Here is a 20,225-nt window from a genome sequence, read left to right as displayed (position 1 = left end):
CACTCCATTAAGCAGAACATGAGCTTCAACTCCTTCCAGCTCACACAGCTTCCCAATTAGCAGGTTGCAGGCAGGGCAAAAGTAGACTGCACAGAGTCACTGCTCTACAAGAACCTTGCATTGAGGCTCTTGCACGGAGAGCCGTAAAACTCCTCTTGGCTTGTAAATGGTATTTGAACAGGCCAAGCCAAAAATGACAGATAAGGAGGACATCTTAAGCTGCTAATCATACTGTGGGAAACCAGAGTATTGTTCTCATCCTCCAGATATTAAAGACATGTTGGTTCATGTAAGAAAAACAGACTAGAGATGTCAATGTGGTTCATGTATCAACTGCACGTCCATCACTTTTATCTACATGTTTTCAAACAAATATCAAACTTCCAGCAATTATTCAAAGATAAACTCGCAGGAAAAGCAGCCTGAACTCTGACCTTCTGCATTTACGCATACCCTTTAAGAGCATAATCACTTTTTTTACAGTCTGGTCTTTGATTTTTTAATGTAAAATAACGCAACTCTTCTTTTTTTGTGAAACTGGAAGTTCTTCTTGTATTCATATTCAGTAACCCACCAGTCAGCATTAGGAAAGTTATTCAAACAACTTACATTTAGGTTTCAAACACAGGGACAAAAAGCATAAATCTTCAACCTCCAAACTACTTCCACTTGCCCAACTTCCCTCTTCCAATCCAGACTATTTATAAACTAACACCTTCAATTTAATGTTGCAAATACTCCTGTTATGATAGTAAGTTACAGCACTCCCTTGGTTGTTACAAAAGCACAAATCTTCCACCTTTTTCTTGGGGAAGTAACCAGGAAGAAAAGCCTAAAATATTGAAAATCACCACTTAAAAGGCCTAAGTTTCAAAAAGTCTTAAGAAATAAACAACAACAACAAGTGTCTAATACTCTTTTTTTAGTTCTGTTTCAGACATGATCAACATTATATACCTCAAACAAACACAGATTCACTCATTATTAGGCCACATTTCTTTGCCCTAATTTCTGAGCCCATTGGGCTAGGATTACTCACAGGAGTCTGCTGAGCCAGATTTAGCCCAACAGTCCTCAAAAATACTGAATACAAAGTAATAATACCATGACTTAAGTGCTAAGCAGGGCTACGAGGTTAATGTGAAACTGCTATTTTAGATAAATGCTCATTTAAAGGGCTTAAAATAACATATTTTCATGTGTTCTTAGCTTCGAACACAGATTTATGAAGCTGTTTTTTTCAGGTTTTCAGATGTGCAGCTACCTATCGGTCTAATTACAATTCGAACAACTGCTTTGTAACTACTCTGCATTTGCTAATGAAGTACAGTCTACCATAAACCCATCAGAGAAAATATCTGAAATGCTGAGCTCTAAGGGACTTGGCAGAATATGCCACTGCCTAACCTTGTGATGCTCAGTTTCCCAGGGTAAGGCAGCAAGCCTGAAGCTGCCAGGGTTGTGTTTGCACTGAACAGATAGCAGTTGCAACTTTCATCAGTCATGAATGTACAGCAAGTAAGAACTCCCACCTCAAAATATTATGCCTTTGCTCTATGAATCACTTTAATTACCTTTCAAGGACTTTCTTATGGTATTTTAGCACATTTGGGGAAGGCAAATAATCTGTTTGCAGTCCTTAACACCTAGTCCCAAGATTATTAAAGAGTCCCAAGACTTGTATACTAAATGGGGAAAAAGACAAACCCAACCATCAAAACCCATCAACTATGCATTTGGGTAAGGGCATTGCTTTGAACAGAATGTAGACAAATCCATCATGCAATGATGGCAACTCTTCTTTATAATAGGAGCAGTAGTAAAAAAACTAGGACTCAGAAGCTAAATCACAGCAAACCGGTAGGTTTTTAGAAGCGCCTAGAAAACTCACCAAACCAATACAGAATTGTACACCACATATCTGAGCTTCTTCAGTCACAGTGGTTGTATCACAGCCATATCCCAGACCAGATTTTCCAGCACAATATCTAGTTCTTTTTACCTTATTTAATCTTTAAATAATGAGAGGTCTAAACAGTTACTGGGATATATAAAGGAAAATGGATGTAACGGGATTTTTCAGGTTTTCTTCATTTATTTTAGACCAGGAGTGAAATTCCTACATCTGTTCCACTACAAAATAAAAATAAAAAAAAAAAAAAAAAAAAAAAAAAAAAAAAAAAAAAAAAAAAAAAACCTCACACAAACAAACAAGGGAAAAAAACCAGCAGCTACTATCATAGGTAGTTTTGTAAACATTTAGGGTTTGTTTGGTTGGGGTTTTTTAACATACATTTAGATAATGAAGAAAGTTGCAAACTACATATTTGACTGGAGAAATTACAAGTCATGTTTTGTTTGTTAAATTACATAAATTATACAGCTTTGAGTTAAGTTTCTTGAATGGATAGCCTATATCACTAATAGTATGAAACCCATCATTAATATTAAAAAGAAAATGAACGTTTCAAAATTTGTCTTGCATTGGTTAGTTGATAACAGACATAATGCATGCATAGATATCATATGTACTACTATTTTATTCAGTGCCATCACTTGGAGTACTATCATCAAGCAAATGTATCTACAAAACTGTTTTGATTTTCTCTTTCACAGTTTTTGTTGCTACATTTCCAGATTACATGTCATGAACTCTACTAGCAGATTTAGGAATTCAGAACTTTCCTCTGGAGGCTTTTCCCAGGTGCTTTACTGATGACAGCCTTAAATATTTCTAAAATATTCTAAAACATTTTGACAAAAAACTCCCAAGTACTCAATACATTAAAGTCTTCTGATAAAACCCCATAGGTTCTAAATAACTAAGCATGCAGAGTTATCCCCAATAACAGAGGGATCTGTAAGATCAGAAATACTCCATTCCTGTGTGAATTTAAAATTCCAAATATCTGCTTCAACAGGAGCTACTATGTGGACAATGAGAATAGTAAGGTATCATAGATTGGATAAATTATAATTACACTATTTAGTCTGTGATGGCTTGCTTGATATCACACAATTGTTTCCTTTGTAAAAAGTACCTGAGTTACAGGTGACAGTACAAATATGCTAAATTTTATTGTTATGCCTAGTAATAATGCCCACAGTTTTCAACTCATATATCTGTTATTGCCTTACACCCATGGAGATCTGACACAGTGTCTTTCATAGTCTGAATATTTCACATTCATTTTAAATTATTCACTTTCCATCCCAAGAAATAATTCTGCTGGTTTCTGGGACTAAGTACAAGTATCGCAACCACATCTACATTTAGTCTCAAAATGTATACAATATTTAAAAGAAGTAAAAATCGAATTGTATATACATAAATAATAAAGATAATATTTACAATTATGTAAATTATATGTTGCTTAAAACTACATACAAATGTTGTAAAACACACTGTTCTTATTTGCATTGCTTCTACAGAGCATTTTCATGGGAAAGAATGACTTACTGAACAAAATCCTGTCTGATCAACACCTATGAAGACTTCATCTACCTATGTCTAAATTATGTATGTAAGTAGGCATATATTATGTGTGTAAGTAGGCATATATTTGATAGCAAGTCTTTATTTAAATTATTAAAATCAATGATCTTAGTAAAAGTCTGCTAAATGGAGTACTCTGAACATTAGATTACGTAAGATTAAGTGCCATCCTTGTCATTAAAGGAGAATATTCATTTTGGCAACATGACACAAAAGCAATTAAAATGGGCTTGGAGGTATAGCTACAAAGCCTTGCCCAAGCTCTGACAGACTTTTTTGACCTTTTTAGATTAATAAAATGGAAACACAAGTACAGAAATGAACCACAGCAACTATCAAAAAAAGTCCAAGCAAACAACCACCTTACTATAAGGCAAATTCACAGAATGATCCAATGTAAACACAAGCAAACAACACTGATATGATTTCTCAGTGTGAATCAAATTTTTAAAAACTCAGTATTTCATTATGTCAGTAACTGCTCAAAAGCCATCTGCTTTTATCCACACATTTATGGACACCATGTGCGCTTTTTATATATTTGGTTTTACATGATCAAAAACTGTGCACAGTACAGGTACTGTTTCTCAGCTGTCAGAAAGAGTTTCAGACTCAGTCTCTCTGGAGACAGATTATTGGCCTTGGCCACTGAGAATATACTCAAGTGTTTGCCGTAAAAGACAAAAAAGAAGGCAACCCCTGCCTTCAGATCTTAAACTCTGGAAGACAAACAAAGAAAAGTCTTTCTTCGAGAGGCAGTGAGAGCACAGGAGTTCAGGCCAGTGTCCCACCATTCAGGATGATACCCTTCTCCAGACACATCCATACAGAATTTGACTGCTGGCATGGAAACTGCTTGCATAAATACTAGCAGATCACACTTTCACGTAGCCTTGTCTGTGCCGGATGTTCAACCTTCCCTAGTCTCCCTTCTCACATTCCCCTCTTCACTTTGAGCACAGCCACCTGTCCAGCTCCTGCCGATTCATCTACTTAAAAATAGACCAATCAAAGGGCAAAGAAAAAAAAAATAAAAAAATTGGTATTTGTCAGCACAAGAAACAGCAGGTAGGTCTTATTATCAGACTTTATTTTCTATCCTGTTACACAACAGTAGCATCTGGAGACCAACAAAGAACAGAACATCACCAACATATGCTGCGTGATGGAGTCAACAGTACCAGCCAACTGGCCTACACTAGGCCAGCACCAAATCTGAAGAATCCCTCTGCCCTGCCACAGGAGTAGTGACTCTTCAGAAGCAAAAATGGAAAGTAAGTTATCAAAGTCTCACTTTCATGTGAAGTCTCTTCTCACTTTACAAATAGAATTATGAAAGGTATTTTTTTTGGACTCTGCTTTCAGCACTGTAACTGATACATAAAAATTTCAAACCAGAGCATCAGACATTGCACTGCCTTCTTGAAAAAGTTGAAGGGAAAAAAAAAATAACTTGAGAAACTTTTCAGATCTTAAAAAACCCTCTCTAAAGTCCAAATTATGGAAACCTAAAGAGGGGAAAAAAAACCCAAAACATAGATTTTATCACTCCTTTTAAATTATGTAAAGCAGTTCTTCTATACCTCACAGCATCATGAAACTAAAGCATGTGAGTTTACCACCTGCCATAAAAAACAGAAAAAGAAACCAAAACCTTGTGTAATTTAAAAAAGAGTACCTGAACTTTCAGTGTTTTGCTGTGCAGTGGTTCACAAGGAATCAACACCACATTTGTGACTAGCCCAGAGCTGAGTATTTTTCATTCTGCATCATGGACAGGAATAGTTTTCAGGAGCTGTTAAAACAACAGCTCCAGCTTGTTTGATTTTCAGAAGTCCATGCATTATTTAGTTCTATAGAAAAACTACTTCCATAGCAGACAACATGATCTTTTAACGAATGAACTCCCTCACACTAACAATCTCTTTATATATAAAAAGGAACAATCTTAATTTTCAAATGTACAGAAATAGATCTCACTAGTCACTGAGATAAGTTAACTAATGATAATTTTTTTTTATAGAAGAGATGGTCTTCCACACACGGAATAGATTTAAAAGTACAGGAAACACTGACAAAACAAAAGTACCTATAGACAATTGTCAGAAAGGAAGTTTACAAGTGTGCTGGTTAGGGCTTTTCTGTTTTTCATGCTGCCATGCTGGCGAGGAAGTTGGGGGTGCATGGGAGGAGACACAGCCAGGACAGGTGGCTAAAGGGATATTCGATATGACATCATGCTTAGTATATAAAGCGGGAGGAGGAAGGAGGAAGAGGAGGAACATTTGGAATGATGGTGTTTGTCTTCCCAAGTAAGTGTTACATGTGATGGGGCTCTGCTTTCCTGGGGATGCCTCAACACCTGCCTGTCCATGGGAAGCAGTGAATTAATTCCTTGTTTTGCTTTGCTTGTGTGCATGGCTTTTGCTTTCCCTGTTAAACTGTCTTTATTTCAACCTGAGTTTCCTAGCTTTTATCCTTCTGTTTCTCTCCCTGATCCTACTGGTGGGGGAGTGGGTGAGTGGCTGCATGGGGCTTGGTTGTTGGCTGAGTTAAACCACAACAGTGGGGTGTTTTGTTTTCTTTTTTGACAGCCATCCCTTATTTTCTTCTTACATAAGAAATTAAAATTTATGCTATAGATTTGACAAAACCTGATGAAGAAATAATTGCAGGAGATAATAAAAGTAAGTTTTTTAAATTTTGTCTTCAGCATGTTTTCCTTGGATTTTGTTATTCTTGCTGTTGCTACTTTTTCAATGTTAAGAATTTTTGATGGTTTATATATCTGATATTTTTATACATTTAAAATATGCAACCTATCCTGAGAACAAAATCAATTTTGAGATAGATTTGATTTGAAATTGGTAGAGATTGAAATATAATTATTTTTCACTTAAGCTACTACACCTCTATAGATGAGGTAGTCATGTATTTATCTTGGACAAGATTGTTTTATATTCAGGACTGTCTTCCATTAATAAAAGTACACATAATTTAGACCTGACATCTTTTTAATTTATTATTTTGCTCTTCAAGATATGGGACCAATTTGAGTAATTTGCAGCCTTGCACTAAGTCAAGACCTTTGTTGTTCCTCAACCCACTCCACCAGCGAGTAGGCTGAGGGTGCACAAGGAGTTGTGAGGTGACACAGCCAGGATAGCTGATCCCAACTGACCCAGGGGATGTTTCATACCACATGATGACGTGCTCGGTGTATGAAGCAGGAGGAATGAAGAAGGAAGCATGAGGTGTTCGGAGTGACAATATTTGTCTTCACAAATCACCAGGACACATGAACCAGCCTTGTTTTCTCAGGGATGGCTGAACACCTGCCAGCTCATGGGAAGATGTGAATGAACTTGTTGTTTTACTTTGCCTACACACGTGGCTTGTGTTTTACCTATTAAACCGTCTTTATCTCAACCCATGATTTTTCTCACTTTTACTTTTCTGATTCTCTTCATCATCCCAACACAGGGAGAGTGAGCAAGTGGCTGAGTGGCACTCGGCTGACAGCTGGGGTTAAACCACAACACCAAGTTAAAATAAAATAAAGAGAGCCAAGGGCAAAATAGCTTTTGTCTCATTATCAGCCAAAACTAGAGAATAGTCCCTTGTAGAACTCAAAACAATGTTACAACAGACACATGCCTGATTTGTCCAAGGCTATTTGCTATCACTCATATAGAATCTAGTCCATCTGTGTGTCCTTCACAACTGCAATCCAATCTACTGGCTTGGGTAATTAATTTCAAATCAAGAATACATTTTCTATACAAAGACCCAGTACCCTCTGACCCAATCTGGGAGTCTGCTTTGCAGAAAAGGGTCTGAGGGCAGCAAGGTAGGCATGATTCCTCAATGTGCCCTGGCAGTAAAGGCGGGCGACAGCCTCCTGTGCTGTGCTAAAACTTGTGTAGCAGGGAGTTACTGTTTTTCCCCTTTACTCAGCACTTGTTAGACTACATAGAATCATAGAAAGGTTTGGGTTGCAAGGGACCTTAAAGATCATCTAGTTTCAACACCTCTGTCATGGTTGGGTTCCAACCCTCATCTTCCACTAGACAAGTTTGCTCAAAGCCCCATCCAACCTGGCCTCAAACACTTCCAGGAATGGGACATCCACAACTTCTCTAGACAACCTGTTAAAGAGTCTCACTACTCTCAGAGTAGAGCCTTTCTTCCTAATAGCTAATCTAAATCTACCCTCCTTTAGTTTAAAGCCATTACCCCTCATTCTATCTCTACAGCCCGAGATAAAAAAGTCCTTCACTTTCTTTTCTGAAGGTCCTCATTAAGTAATGGAAGGCTGTTTTAAGGTCTGCCTGGAGCTTCTCTTCTCCAGGTTGAACAATCCCAGCTCTCAGTTCAACTCCCTTCCTGTAAGAATGACCAAACCAATGCATAAAAACATTCACAAACTCAGAGTCATAACTTTGATATACTTTGAAATTTGGTTCCGTTAAAATGCCATTTTGTGATAAATTTTTTCCTTAGAAAGAGTACCATATCAAATTTAGTAACAAAAGATGTCTCTGTATTTGCTACAAAAAAATAAACCTCAAGCCTAAAACCAAGTTGCAATGTACCTCCAAACACTATTCAATTCCTTATTTAAAATCCAAACACATTACAATATATACAGAAGAAAAATCTATTTGCAGAATAAAGAAAAATAAAGAAATAAAGAGGATATTTTTGCTCAGTAAAATGATTTGACAAGCAAGTCAAAAGAAGTGAATAAAATGGAATTTGGAAACAGTCTTTAAATGTGAACACATGAAATGATAATGCTTATTAAAGTGTTTGCTAATTTATTCATCTTTTGTTAGTATGATGTTTTCAAAATCTCCTGTTTTCCTCTGATGCTGAGGGAATCTATATGACACTCCAAAGAAACACTTGTGTTTTAAACTTGAATAGAAGAAAATAAAATTCATTAAGCAATTTTCATTATGGGCCTTCCAGTGTTATTGCTGTAATGGGATAAGTATTAACAGTCAGTAGTTGCCAAATTATTCTATCAATATGTATCTTTGTTTTGACCATTATTTTAGTAGTGTGAATTATTTAGTGATCCTAGGGCAGGAAAGTGCATGCAAAGAAGTTGTGATAATAGAACATCAGCTACATCATGAGGACCTGCATCTTGAAAGATATTGGAGAGAAGGAGGGGATAGTAACAAGAATGCAAGTCCAGGATGATAGCTGAAGTCTATTATTTGAGTTTGGCTTATTACTGGTGCTTGGTTTTACATCCTTGATACCTGGTGGGAATTCAGATGCCACACTACTGTTTGCATTAAAGTGCATCACAATCCCATTAAAACTGGAAAATAGTCTTCAAGACATGCATGGAAATTTTTTAACCAGCTCAAGAACTCTGTTGGAACCTTTTTCAAATTATCATATGCCTCTTTGAATATTTCCTACCTTGTTCCTTATATAATGCAATAGTAACCTTCTATGGACACAGACATTAGGAAGAAAAACATTTTTATTTATAGTCCACTTTGCTTTAAAGATTTGGTAATTTTATGGCTCCCTCAGTACTTATATCTACAAATTACTTCAAATGAGCACATCCTAGAAACTGTCAGCCCTTAAAAACTGAAACACAGAGGAGCTGCATGAGTTTTCTTTTGTTTGCTTTTTTCCCCCAATCCCATGCAGAATGAGCAGAATACAGACTGCTTCACAAAACAAGGAGAAAAAGCAGTATCAACAAAACAAGCATAGAAAACTGATATGAAATCTACACCACATTCCTTAAAGACAAGAATGTTCAGAAGTTTTACACAGTGAGAGAGAGACTGTAGATTTAATATCCAAACTTACTGAATGATAACAAATTCATTAAATAGATCTTTCTGGCCTCACAGGCAACGAGCACTACAACCACTTCTATCCAAGTACATTTTTATTGTTAAAAAGATTCACTTAAAACAGAGTGGCAAGAATTAATTCATCAAGATCACTGCTATTATAATGAATCATTAATATCCCAGTGAAAAATTTATTATTATGAATAATACATTCAAAATGATGAGACAGAAAATGAAGCAGTACTCTGTGAAGAATCAGAGAGAATTAAAGTGATGTTATGGAAGCTGGCAAGATAAAAAACATCATTTTTTGTTCTAAGTCTTTCTCAATGTCTTTCCAGATGCTTCACCCTTTTTATATTTTCTCATCATATATTTATATTTTAACTGAAGAAAAATACGTTAAGCAACATTCCTCCCTTTCTATGGATAAAATGTCCAAGTATATCCATTACTTTGGTCACAAAACCAGTTCTGCCCTCAGAAGGCCTATTTGTGTCTTCAAAACATTTGAGCATATATGATTGTGAAACAAAATCCCTACTTTGCAATAAATAGCGAAGTTCTTTTTTTTTCAAACTACTCTATCTACTGCACACATAGCAGAGTTAGAGGAGGCTTAGATAACAAACTGTTTAGATGAGATAATTCTGAAATTGCACTATGCTCTGTTAGGGAATTAGGTCTTAAAGTAATAATCTCCATGTAAATACCCCAGAATAAAAACTAACCACAAATAAAACGATTGCTCTCTTTCCTGTGGAGCTAAAATCAGAGTAATCAAACTCATCTTTGAAATGCAGTACACAGAAGTTGCTCTGTGGCTCACTACAACTGAGTTTGGACAAGCAAAATAACGAGTATTACTGAGATGGACTTCAGCAGCTAATTAGTTTTAAAGTGAACCCAAAAGAAAAAGCACAGCATTAGAGTCCAGTCAAAGGGCCATGACAAAGGAACAATTAAACTTTGAAAGGGGATTAAACATTTCTTATATTATTGATAAATTTTATTTGTCCATACTCCTTGATAGACTTGTGTGTATCACATCAAAGCAAGCAATGTTATAACTATCCTTGCTTCATGCATGACAATTAAATCAGCAGTACCTTAGAATTTGATGTGGATTCCAAAAAGCAAAGCCTGTTGCCAAATCCTTCTGCAGCAAGACACAATTTCTGTTGCTCCTTTTGAACAGTTGCAGTGCACTGCAGAACCACTTCATCATCCTACCAAAAAAAACACCAGACAAAAAGAGAACAAGGGTTATACTTCTGAACCAATAAGATTTGTGGAAGCATTTAGAAAATCTTTGCTAAGTGCACAAACAGTTATACCTGAACACAAGCAGAATCAAATCTCAGCATCATTCTTATTCTGAATTGTGAATGTCAGCAAATTAATTGAAATACTTATAATAATTGCATATATACTTTTGTCTGTCTTTGTAATAAAATTCGGTATGTATTATCTACCAATTTTACAGAACTAATTTCTTATAGTAATATAGTTAAAGGAGATCTTGTCAACAAGCCTCAAAAAACAGGCAGTTCTTCAAGACAACACAACCATGAGCTGGAGAATCCCTTTGAAGAAATATGGTTCAAGTTAAAGAAAGAAAATTCTGTTGCAATGAGTCTATTTACTAGAAAGATTTTCTGGTTTAGAATTGAAAAAAAAAAATAGCATCACCCTGTCCATTCTTCCCATTCATTTATGGGTTTCCAATAACAAATTTCACAGGAATGATTATGGGGGGTCATATTTAACGCTGTAAATAAGATGTAACACAACAATAAAACTACTGGATGAATCATGCAACTGGAAGCAGAAGAGGATGAGACTACAAAAAATCATGCATTAAGGCAGACATGTTTACTAAAAAAAGTTGTTCTTATAGGCAGCTTGCTACATAGCGACATTCAGAAAAGTTCATCAAATTAAATAAATGCCTGGCTTTAAATTTAACTGAGTAACTTGAAGCTACCTATAAACACCTATCCTGAATTAAGCTAGTTTGGTTTAATTTACTTTACTCAAATAATTAAACTAGACTAAATTAAAGTGTATTTAATTCTGAAAAGAGTAGGAGCTTACATACGGTTTAATCATACACTTGAAAAAATTAATTCCTGTTAACCTTTTTTGATTGTCCCCATGTAGCAAAGTTAAGTGTGGGTAAATCAATTTTCCTTGTATAGCAGCAACAGTGCCCATGCTGCAATCCACAGTCAACTGTAGAGGCAAAAAGTAACAACAGCTTCCAATCAAGCACTAAATTCAGAAAATGTAATATATGCATATGTTATCTGTGAAGTTCATAATGTAAAATTGTAGTTAGCAAAATAAAATCCCGGAAGGCCAAAATCAAGGATCTAGAAGACCATGCATATGGACCTAAGAGCTTTGCTGTGTACTCATTGTAAAAGTAGCATCATTTATTAAAACCCAGAGTATTTGGGGGAGGGGGAGTTGGTTGTTTGTGTTTATTTTTTAAAGCACTAAATTAGTATTTCCTAATCTTAATTAAACTCGATTCAAATAAAAGTTTCTTTTCAGGTTAAAAATAGTGATGTTAGACTGCAGCTATATGAACACATTCTCCTTCCTCTTTCTCTTCCTAGCCCTTCTTCCTGAAGTAACTACACCAGCAGAGTGAAAACTCCAGTAACCTGGTCTCCATCATACATTGTGCTACAGTTGTTTCCAAAAAGGTCACTAGAGAAGATTCTAACATCCTACCTCCACAGCCAGAGGCAGACAACATAGTAAGGCTACTTTCTACTGATATGAACCAACAACTGGGTTTTATACTGCCCCATATTCCACCATTCTATGCCAGGATTTTAGAAAACATCTGACAAGTGTTCTACACAGCCCATCTACAAAAACGATTCTATGCTGACAGCAGCAAAAATATAAGTTGGTTTGGGGCAAGTCCCTGACATACTTAATTTTAGTTAATGATCTAATGCATTGTATCCTTCCCTGCAAACCAATTAAGCTGAATTACTAAGCATACATGTATAATGCAGATGCTGCCTATTGGAAGATTAAGAACAGGAATAATGCAACTGCTAAATTTCCTGGCACATAAACTTTCTCAATTCATTTTGCAAATATTTTCTCCTTCTTTTTCTGTACAGTGTACGGAGTACACAGATTACTTTGTTACATACTTAGCTCACAAATAAAGATGTTTTCTTAATAAATGCTTACTAGTTCACGAAAATCAATCACCTTCCCATGCCCTTTTCAAAAGTTAATTTCTAGGTTGGCAGGACATGTTCATTAAAACAACGAAACACATTTATACTCTGTTTTGCTACATTTTCTGTTTTGTATGGAGATGGTTACAACAAATATTGTCTTAATTCAGGCCACAGAGTCACAGTGTTGAGGAACTTACTGTTCTAGTCAAGATGGTGTTGATCAAATTGGTACGTAAGGTTAAGAAAGACATGATGCCATTGTCAGATCAAGTGAAAGGTTATTACAGATAAGGTTACACACACACAGTTCTAAGATACTTTGCATTTCTGTGCACATGATTAGACAAGAATCTAATACAGATCCTGCCCTCGATTCAGTCTTCCAATATTTGCTGCCTATGTGTTCAGAAGATTCCCACAGATATTCAATTTGATTATGTTGCAGAATTATATTAAGTCACATTATTCCATTTTATTTCTTTAGAGCTGACTGGTTAAGTGGGTAAGCATCTCAGCAGTGTCTTTATAAACCTGTTTTCAAATCAGCAAATGATACCCAGCTCAAGCAACAGGAGAGCTAAAAATGGGTAATTTTCGTATTTTAAGTCACACCACTAAAGAGACCTTCACTGAAGGTCGCTTTGCTCTTGTACGAAGAACGCTACAATGTATATCATATTAAACGTCCATTAAAGAAAAATATCCTTCAGATATTCTTAATCCTTGAATTATGGGATGTCTCAAACTGCTTCATTTTCTCCTATTACCTTCTGAGCATTTTCACATCCATACGTTATGCAGAAGAGATTTTAGATCATCGACTCTCCTAACACATATGACTGAAAATTCAGGGGTAGAGGCAACACAAGGGGGCTGACAAGAATATAAGTGCCTTTTAAACATAGCTGGAAATGTTGAGCTATTTAATATCACAGTAAACTGAACACAGACAAAAATTTGGCTGTTCAAGAACCCAACTACAAGCACAGATGTTTAATGCTAAAATGTAATCACTTGTAGGAACTTCTGATCCACCTGGAATATGTAAACTTTTGGACAAACATGTAGAAGTTTTTGTTTGTGCATTGCTGCATCGACAATATAAAGCGCATAGCCAAAAGAAGAAACTAGCCCTTTACAACACAGTTGTAGGTCTTCGTAAATCATCAAGGTAATACATGGGTTAATAAACAGTAGTTGCCTCAGCGATGTTCAATTAAACAAGCTTAGTACACACTTGATCTCACTTAAATATGAATAAAAAAGCCAGTATCTATATTATGCCTTAACCAACAACAGAGGCTGATTTAAAGTTCATATTCAAAACAACACAACAGATAAAGATTATACAAAATATAGCACAGTCTTGAAGAAGCTCCAGCACAATTTGGAAGAGAGGGTAGTAGCACAGACCTAAAATCCCTGCAGACTTTTCCACTCACAGATATTTCTGCTACTCTTGTTTTGCTGCATAATCATCATTTTGATAAATATCTCCCAGTTTCCTCCATGAAAACTGGAAAATTCTACTATTTTCATCCCAATTCATTATCATCATAACAGCCTTCATTAGTAAGTCCAAAGATGCTCCTTTGTCTTCTATTTTTCCAGGGTTTGGTACACAAAAAAAGGGATCAAGAGAGCAAGGAAAAGTAGGTGCCAATAATCACACAAATGCTGTGCACACGGTGGTGCCGCAGTGTATCATCAAATGTACAAGGAAATGTAAGTCACCGTAACAACAACGGAGCACAGTCTCACGTGTATCTGTATTCACTGCAAGTAAAATGAATAACTTGCAACCTGGAGAAGAGAAGGTAGCATGGAGACTCCATAGCAACCTTCCAGTACCTAAAGGGGGCCTACAGGGAAGCTGGAGTGATAGGATAAGGAGTAATGGGTACAAATTGAAAGAGGGAAAATTTAGGTTAGATATCAGAAAGAAATTTTTTGCTGTGAGGGTGGTTAGACACTGGAACAGGCCCCAACCCCAGCAGTGTTCAAAGCCAGGTTGGATAACGCCTTGAGAAACCTGGCCTAATGGGAGGTGTCCCAGCCATGGTGTGGGGGTTGGAACTAGGTCCATTCCAACCTCTTAACATTCTATGATTCTATGAAATGAACTTGCAGCTAAAGCTACCATAATCAGCCATATACAGTGTTCTAAGATTATGCCCAAGTACCATCTTGGAGTAATCCACTAATCTTGATAAATCCTTACGTTTCAGCCAGTATATCAATTCATAGTCTTAAAGACAGAGTATCTCCTAGCAAAAAGATGTTCTGCTTTGTATCATATCAGATAACTGCACTGACTCAAACAGCACGAGCTTTTGATAAGCACACTACTGTATTAATTCTGATTCTTTGAGAAGCATTCTGAAAAACTCAGATAGATGTTATCTATGTCACAAAGCCTTACTTATTTTTTAAACATCCAATTTTGAGAAGCAAGGACAGTTAAAAATTACTCCTAAAACAAAAATACGGCCAGTAATAGCCGTAAATTGGCAAACTGTATCCACAGAACTGCATTCTAGAAGACCACATTGATGAGAGAAGCGCATGGGTTTGCTGTCAAGGTACAATATTAAAACAGCAAGTTCTCAAATCTCCTTAATAGCACTTACTTTGATTTACAGTGATTATTTGACTTCTCTATGAAATCCACTCAAATCTCCTAAAACTATATGAACTATATATTACCTAGTCAAAAAAAAAGATTAATTTCTCGTGTAAAGCTGTGGGCATGTTATGTTCCAACATGAATGTTTTGGCCATGTACATTTTGCCAAGTACAGCAATTTCAAGTTACAACTAAAACATATATTTATATATGTTTTTATATATGTATATATGTTTTTGTTGTATTGTTCACACATATATGCACACACATATTTCCTTGTAATAGACAGTGTTATTCTGTCCTATTAAACCCTGAAAAGTGATACCTCCCATGTAAAGTCAGTTTTGACTAATCCTCAACCTTCTCAATGTTAATTCTGTTAAAGGACTACAACTGGCTGGCTGAATTGCCAGTGGTAGGCATCATCTACAGCGCTATAGCTGTTAGCACCTCTTCAATATAAACATATCTAGGATTTTGAGGGTGAAATATTTCCATTGTGGTATTTTTCTGAAAACCTGATATTTGGTGGTTTGTTTGATTGTTGGGGTTTTTTTAAATATTCATTGTGTTTTATTTTATTTGGTTTTTATTCTGCACTTTGTAGCACCTTAAACTTTTAATCATTATACATACTTCTAAAGCTTCTGAATTCATTCGTATCTGGTACTGGCTTAGTGGGGAATCAAAGGATAGCAAAGAATGAATAATTCTTATTTTTTTTGCATTTTTGAGAATGCAAAATATATTTTCCTACAAATTTTTACACAAAAAGCTGATGACAAATAAAGTAGCAATGCACTACAAGTAATATATTTATTTAGAAGCACTCTGTGTACTTCAGCCCAAGGTTCTTAACTCCTCATGTCATGACCTTGACATCTGCATTTTCTTTCATTTCAGGACAAAAACAGTCAACTTTTCCAAGTATTTTCATTGATTTTAAATTTTATACTTTATATTTTATTTCTTTGCAGAGAATGGAGCAAATAATACATGAGTTATTATGAATTTAAATAATTTGCCATGCTCTTCGTAATCTGACCCATAATATAATTATAATTATCTCCCTTAAAGATGTAATGCTGACTCTGTGTTTCTACTCCAACATGACAATATACCAATGCTGAAACTGTATACAGAAGAGAGAATGTCACATTTGCAAAATTCAGCATTCAAAGGTTAAACTTGGAAAATTATGCTTGTACATTCAAACTCACTTCTATTGCTGTTTTATATGACAAATACTGCAGTTAGTAGAATGTTCTCTCAACATCCATATGGTATAAATCAGGATCACAGCACAGACTTTAATTTAATATCTCAGTCTTTAATAGGTTCCTCAAACTTCGCATATGCACAGTTCTGCTTCACTGCATCCCATTTACTGTTCAACTGTGCAACTGAACTCTGCAATGAGAATAGGTGCCACACATACTTTAATCTACTTTGCAGTTTTACAAATAGAATATCAGCCAGTACAAACTCCTTTCTGCCTAAGGAAACTGTGGAGTACTTCTTGACTTACAAACTTCACTTCAACTTCCATTTGCCTTGTTGGGATAAGCACTAGAGTACAGTGTAAAATTAAAGTCTTTAAGTCCAGTGAGTCATCGAGTACAAGACTCGCATAATTATGGGCAACCACATGCTGACAGGATAATAGAGCCTACAAATCAATCCCCCAAGATGACCCTAGTGATCTGACCAGCCAAAAAAAAAAAAATCAAATGTGACTTTTTTTTATACTAGGCATCTGAATAAAACACACCAAGTGGCACTTTAAATCTTGATACAAACTCTACTACTAGTAGCCCCAGAGTTCTTTTCTTCTATGCTTTGGAAGAAGGTAAAAAGCTACAACAGAGAAATCAAGTAATAAACTAAGATCGTGTTTTTCCTTCTCCAAATCCCTGCTAACAACAAACAGAAGCCTTGACGCACAAGATTTATGAAAAATCATGTACATGACATGCAAGAACTATGATCTACAGTGATTAAATAGCTTTTCAACAATTTTATAGAAGACGGCAATAGAACAAACACTCAGAGCATAGCATTACTTAACTACTAATTCTATTTTTGTCTGATTGACAAAAGTTTAGTCTTCAACAAACTACCAAACTCTATTTTGTGATATCACCCTGTTAGGGTAGTGGTTTCTGACATCTGAACGCAGAGGAAGACTGAGACAGAGGTAAGAAAAGGGTGCAAACTTCTGATTACTGCATCTGAGCTTGAACCACAACTCCACTACCTTCTTAGTAGTAGATGATCATTGCAATAGTTAATAGTAAAATAATAATAGTAATGTACTTGGTCACCGGGAATTAGTGCTCAGACTCTTTTAAGGGTGACCAATACACAAGGAACTGCAAACATCCTTAGAACACATCCATTAGGTAGGGCCACAGGGTAAAAAGCAATGAAAAGATAACCATGCTGCAGAGAAAGATTTGCTGGTTACATTGAATCAAATGTTCATCAAGTGTCAACATCACCAGGGAGATGCATGGAAGCCAAAAAGCTGTGTTAATCAGGAAAGTGTGCATGACCACAAGAGCAGTGATCCTTCAACTTTACAATCAACACTGGTAAGGCTTCAGCTGAAGCAAAATGGCCATTTTGAACCTTTGTTTCCAATAGGGAAAGGCTAAAGAGCAATGAGACTGATGATACCTATAGAAAAATAGGAAAGATCCAGTAAAACTGCTGGGATGCAGTCTGCTTAGATTGTAGGGAAACTTGGCAACAATAATATTTTTGTCAGTAAAACATGGAACAGAGAACAGGTAATACCACTCCTCATTGCATTAAGAAAAGTATTAGACAGCTCGGGAAAAGTTTTCTGAAGATAGCAAAGCATTGTCACAGACCACTTTAGGAGCTTCATCTTTATAAGACTACAAAAATTGCTCATGAAAACCTCTGTCAGGGGGATTTATGTACAGCTGAACTTCTCTTAGGATGAAAAGAAGAGAGCTGACTTCTCTGGTCTGAACACATTAAATTGTACATGTTTCAGTTCTATCCTGTAGGAGGAGTAATTTCATAAGAATTCAACCTTATTCCAATGGAATTATCCTTTGAGAAAGAAAACCCCATGTAGAACAGATGGAATTCCAAAGGACCAGACTAGCTGCTAGTTCTCAATACAGTACTATAAAGTAGGCTGCTAGTACAATAACCATGTTACCTCCTCCTCCTTCCCCAAAAAGCTCTAACTTAGTCATCAAAATAATTTGCAAGACTGCAGCAATGTCATGGCAATCTGCAGTACTACAGACACACGGCAGCGAAAAAAAACCAAACCAAACCAAACCAAAAAAAACAAAACAAAAAAAAAAAAAAAAAAAATGAAAAAAAAATCCTGAGTCATGTAGATTCATATTCTGCACTTGTCAGAGAAAGTCTTCACTAAAGAACAATCATACAAAGAGTCTGTCAGAAAAAAATCACTAAGTACAAGGGAAACAAAACTTGTTACATACCACTTGAATAGTGTGATGTTATATGGCACAGCAGAGTTTATCTAGGACTCACACTGCAACACTGTAGAGTGTCTCAGACACAGTGCACATCCCAGTCTATGCACTTCACAGTCACCCAAGGAAAATGAAGCACGTGATCAGAAGGCAATGAACAAACTGAATGCGCAGCTCCAGCACACTCAGGTAACAACTGCACCTCCTGTGCTCTGAGAAGTGCTCCATGGAGAAACAAAGGTACTACTGCATTTGGTCTGGCTGGGCACTGCAGTGATATTGTAGGTGTCTGTAGCCTTCAATTGCACATACTAACCACCTCCTCAAATAAACTATTTACTAGTGATATCAACATGCACACACCAGTGAAAACAGATGTACTATCTACGGGTAGTCTAAAAGCTTCCTCTTCTGGTTCATTATTTCACCGAGTCATCATGAAACTGTGTCAAATTTGCTTTCAGCATTCAATGGCCTTGTGTATGTGCATGTGCTAATATGCTCTTGAGTTTTACTAAAAATGTGTCTGCAAATGAACATATATTCTAATTGAGATGATTCATTTTATTATTTCTCACCAATTAGGTTTTGTGGTCCTACAACCCTAAAAAATGCTGAGTTCAGCTGTCCATGTCTAATAATAAATTCATTTGTCTGTTACCATAGTTAGTACTAGCTAACTCTGCATCTGACACAGTTGATAGAGGAGTAGTGGAAAACATCTGCAATAAAGTATGAATATCAAATTAAGCACAAAACAGCTGGTGAGCTGATTTCAGCTTCTTAACAGCCTCAGTATTTCAAATTTATCTCTGATGTATTTCCACCTATTTTAGGAGTTTGATAATAATCTATTGCATTACACTCTCACTCACTAGTTTCGGGCTATGCCTCCTGCAATCAAAGGTGTGATTACAGAATGGGAGATCTCTATGCTATATTTGATTTTGCTGGTGTGAATAACAGTAGCAGTAAAGACAAGGTGCTAGAAAAGGTGTCCACAAGATTCTGCAGGCAAACATAAGATTATATGTATTGTCTGAGTCAGGAAGGTAGCAAGCTGATTCTAAAAGCCGTCAAGGATTTTATAACCCCACAGCATTCACAGCTAATAAACTCAGACTCTCACCAGTATCTGAAAATGCTTTATCTGAAAAAAATCACTGAAGGGTTTTAGTTTTACAACACTTTTCAGAGAAAGATTTCATTAATCTCAACCGGAAAACAGAGGTGCATGTTAAAACAAATAATTTGTTCAAGGTCACAAAATACTGAGATTCAAACTGAACAAACATATTCTTTTCCATGTATTCCCCCTACCCTACTAACAGGTTCCAGAGCAAGAAGGCTCTAACAACATGCCTCTCTCATGGACACGGTCCTCTCACTCCAACTAAGGCTAAGAAATCCCCCCTCTACATCATCCTTTTCATGCAAGAACACATGAGAAAAAGTTCACCAGCTCTCAGTCTTGGATCTTGTGAGAAGTTTCAGACAGCTAAGTCAGTAATATGACCATCTGCTTGAGTATGTGCATTCAATCCCAGATCATTTTCTCTTCCCTTCATCTTTTTT

General features: G+C 36.2%; 1 protein-coding gene across 2 annotated transcripts in view; it reads right to left on the bottom strand.

Moving 5' to 3' along the window:
• The window catches only part of RYR2 (ryanodine receptor 2), a 389,904-nt gene that overhangs the window by 279,342 nt on the left and 90,337 nt on the right, over nucleotides 1-20,225 (bottom strand). For both annotated transcript variants that reach the window (XM_051783768.1, XM_051783769.1), the window contains one exon: nucleotides 10,437-10,556. In XM_051783768.1, the coding sequence (XP_051639728.1) occupies nucleotides 10,437-10,556 (120 nt within the window). The remainder of the gene's footprint in view (nucleotides 1-10,436; nucleotides 10,557-20,225) is intronic.

The sequence above is a fragment of the Manacus candei genome, unplaced genomic scaffold (genome assembly GCF_025592945.1).
Source record: "Manacus candei isolate 608988 ecotype Guabito, Panama unplaced genomic scaffold, ASM2559294v1 h1tg000017l, whole genome shotgun sequence".
In the NCBI taxonomy this organism is placed as follows: Eukaryota; Metazoa; Chordata; class Aves; order Passeriformes; family Pipridae; genus Manacus; species Manacus candei.
The sequence above is the reverse complement of the archived record's forward strand: the minus strand, read 5'-3'. Positions and strand labels throughout refer to the sequence as shown.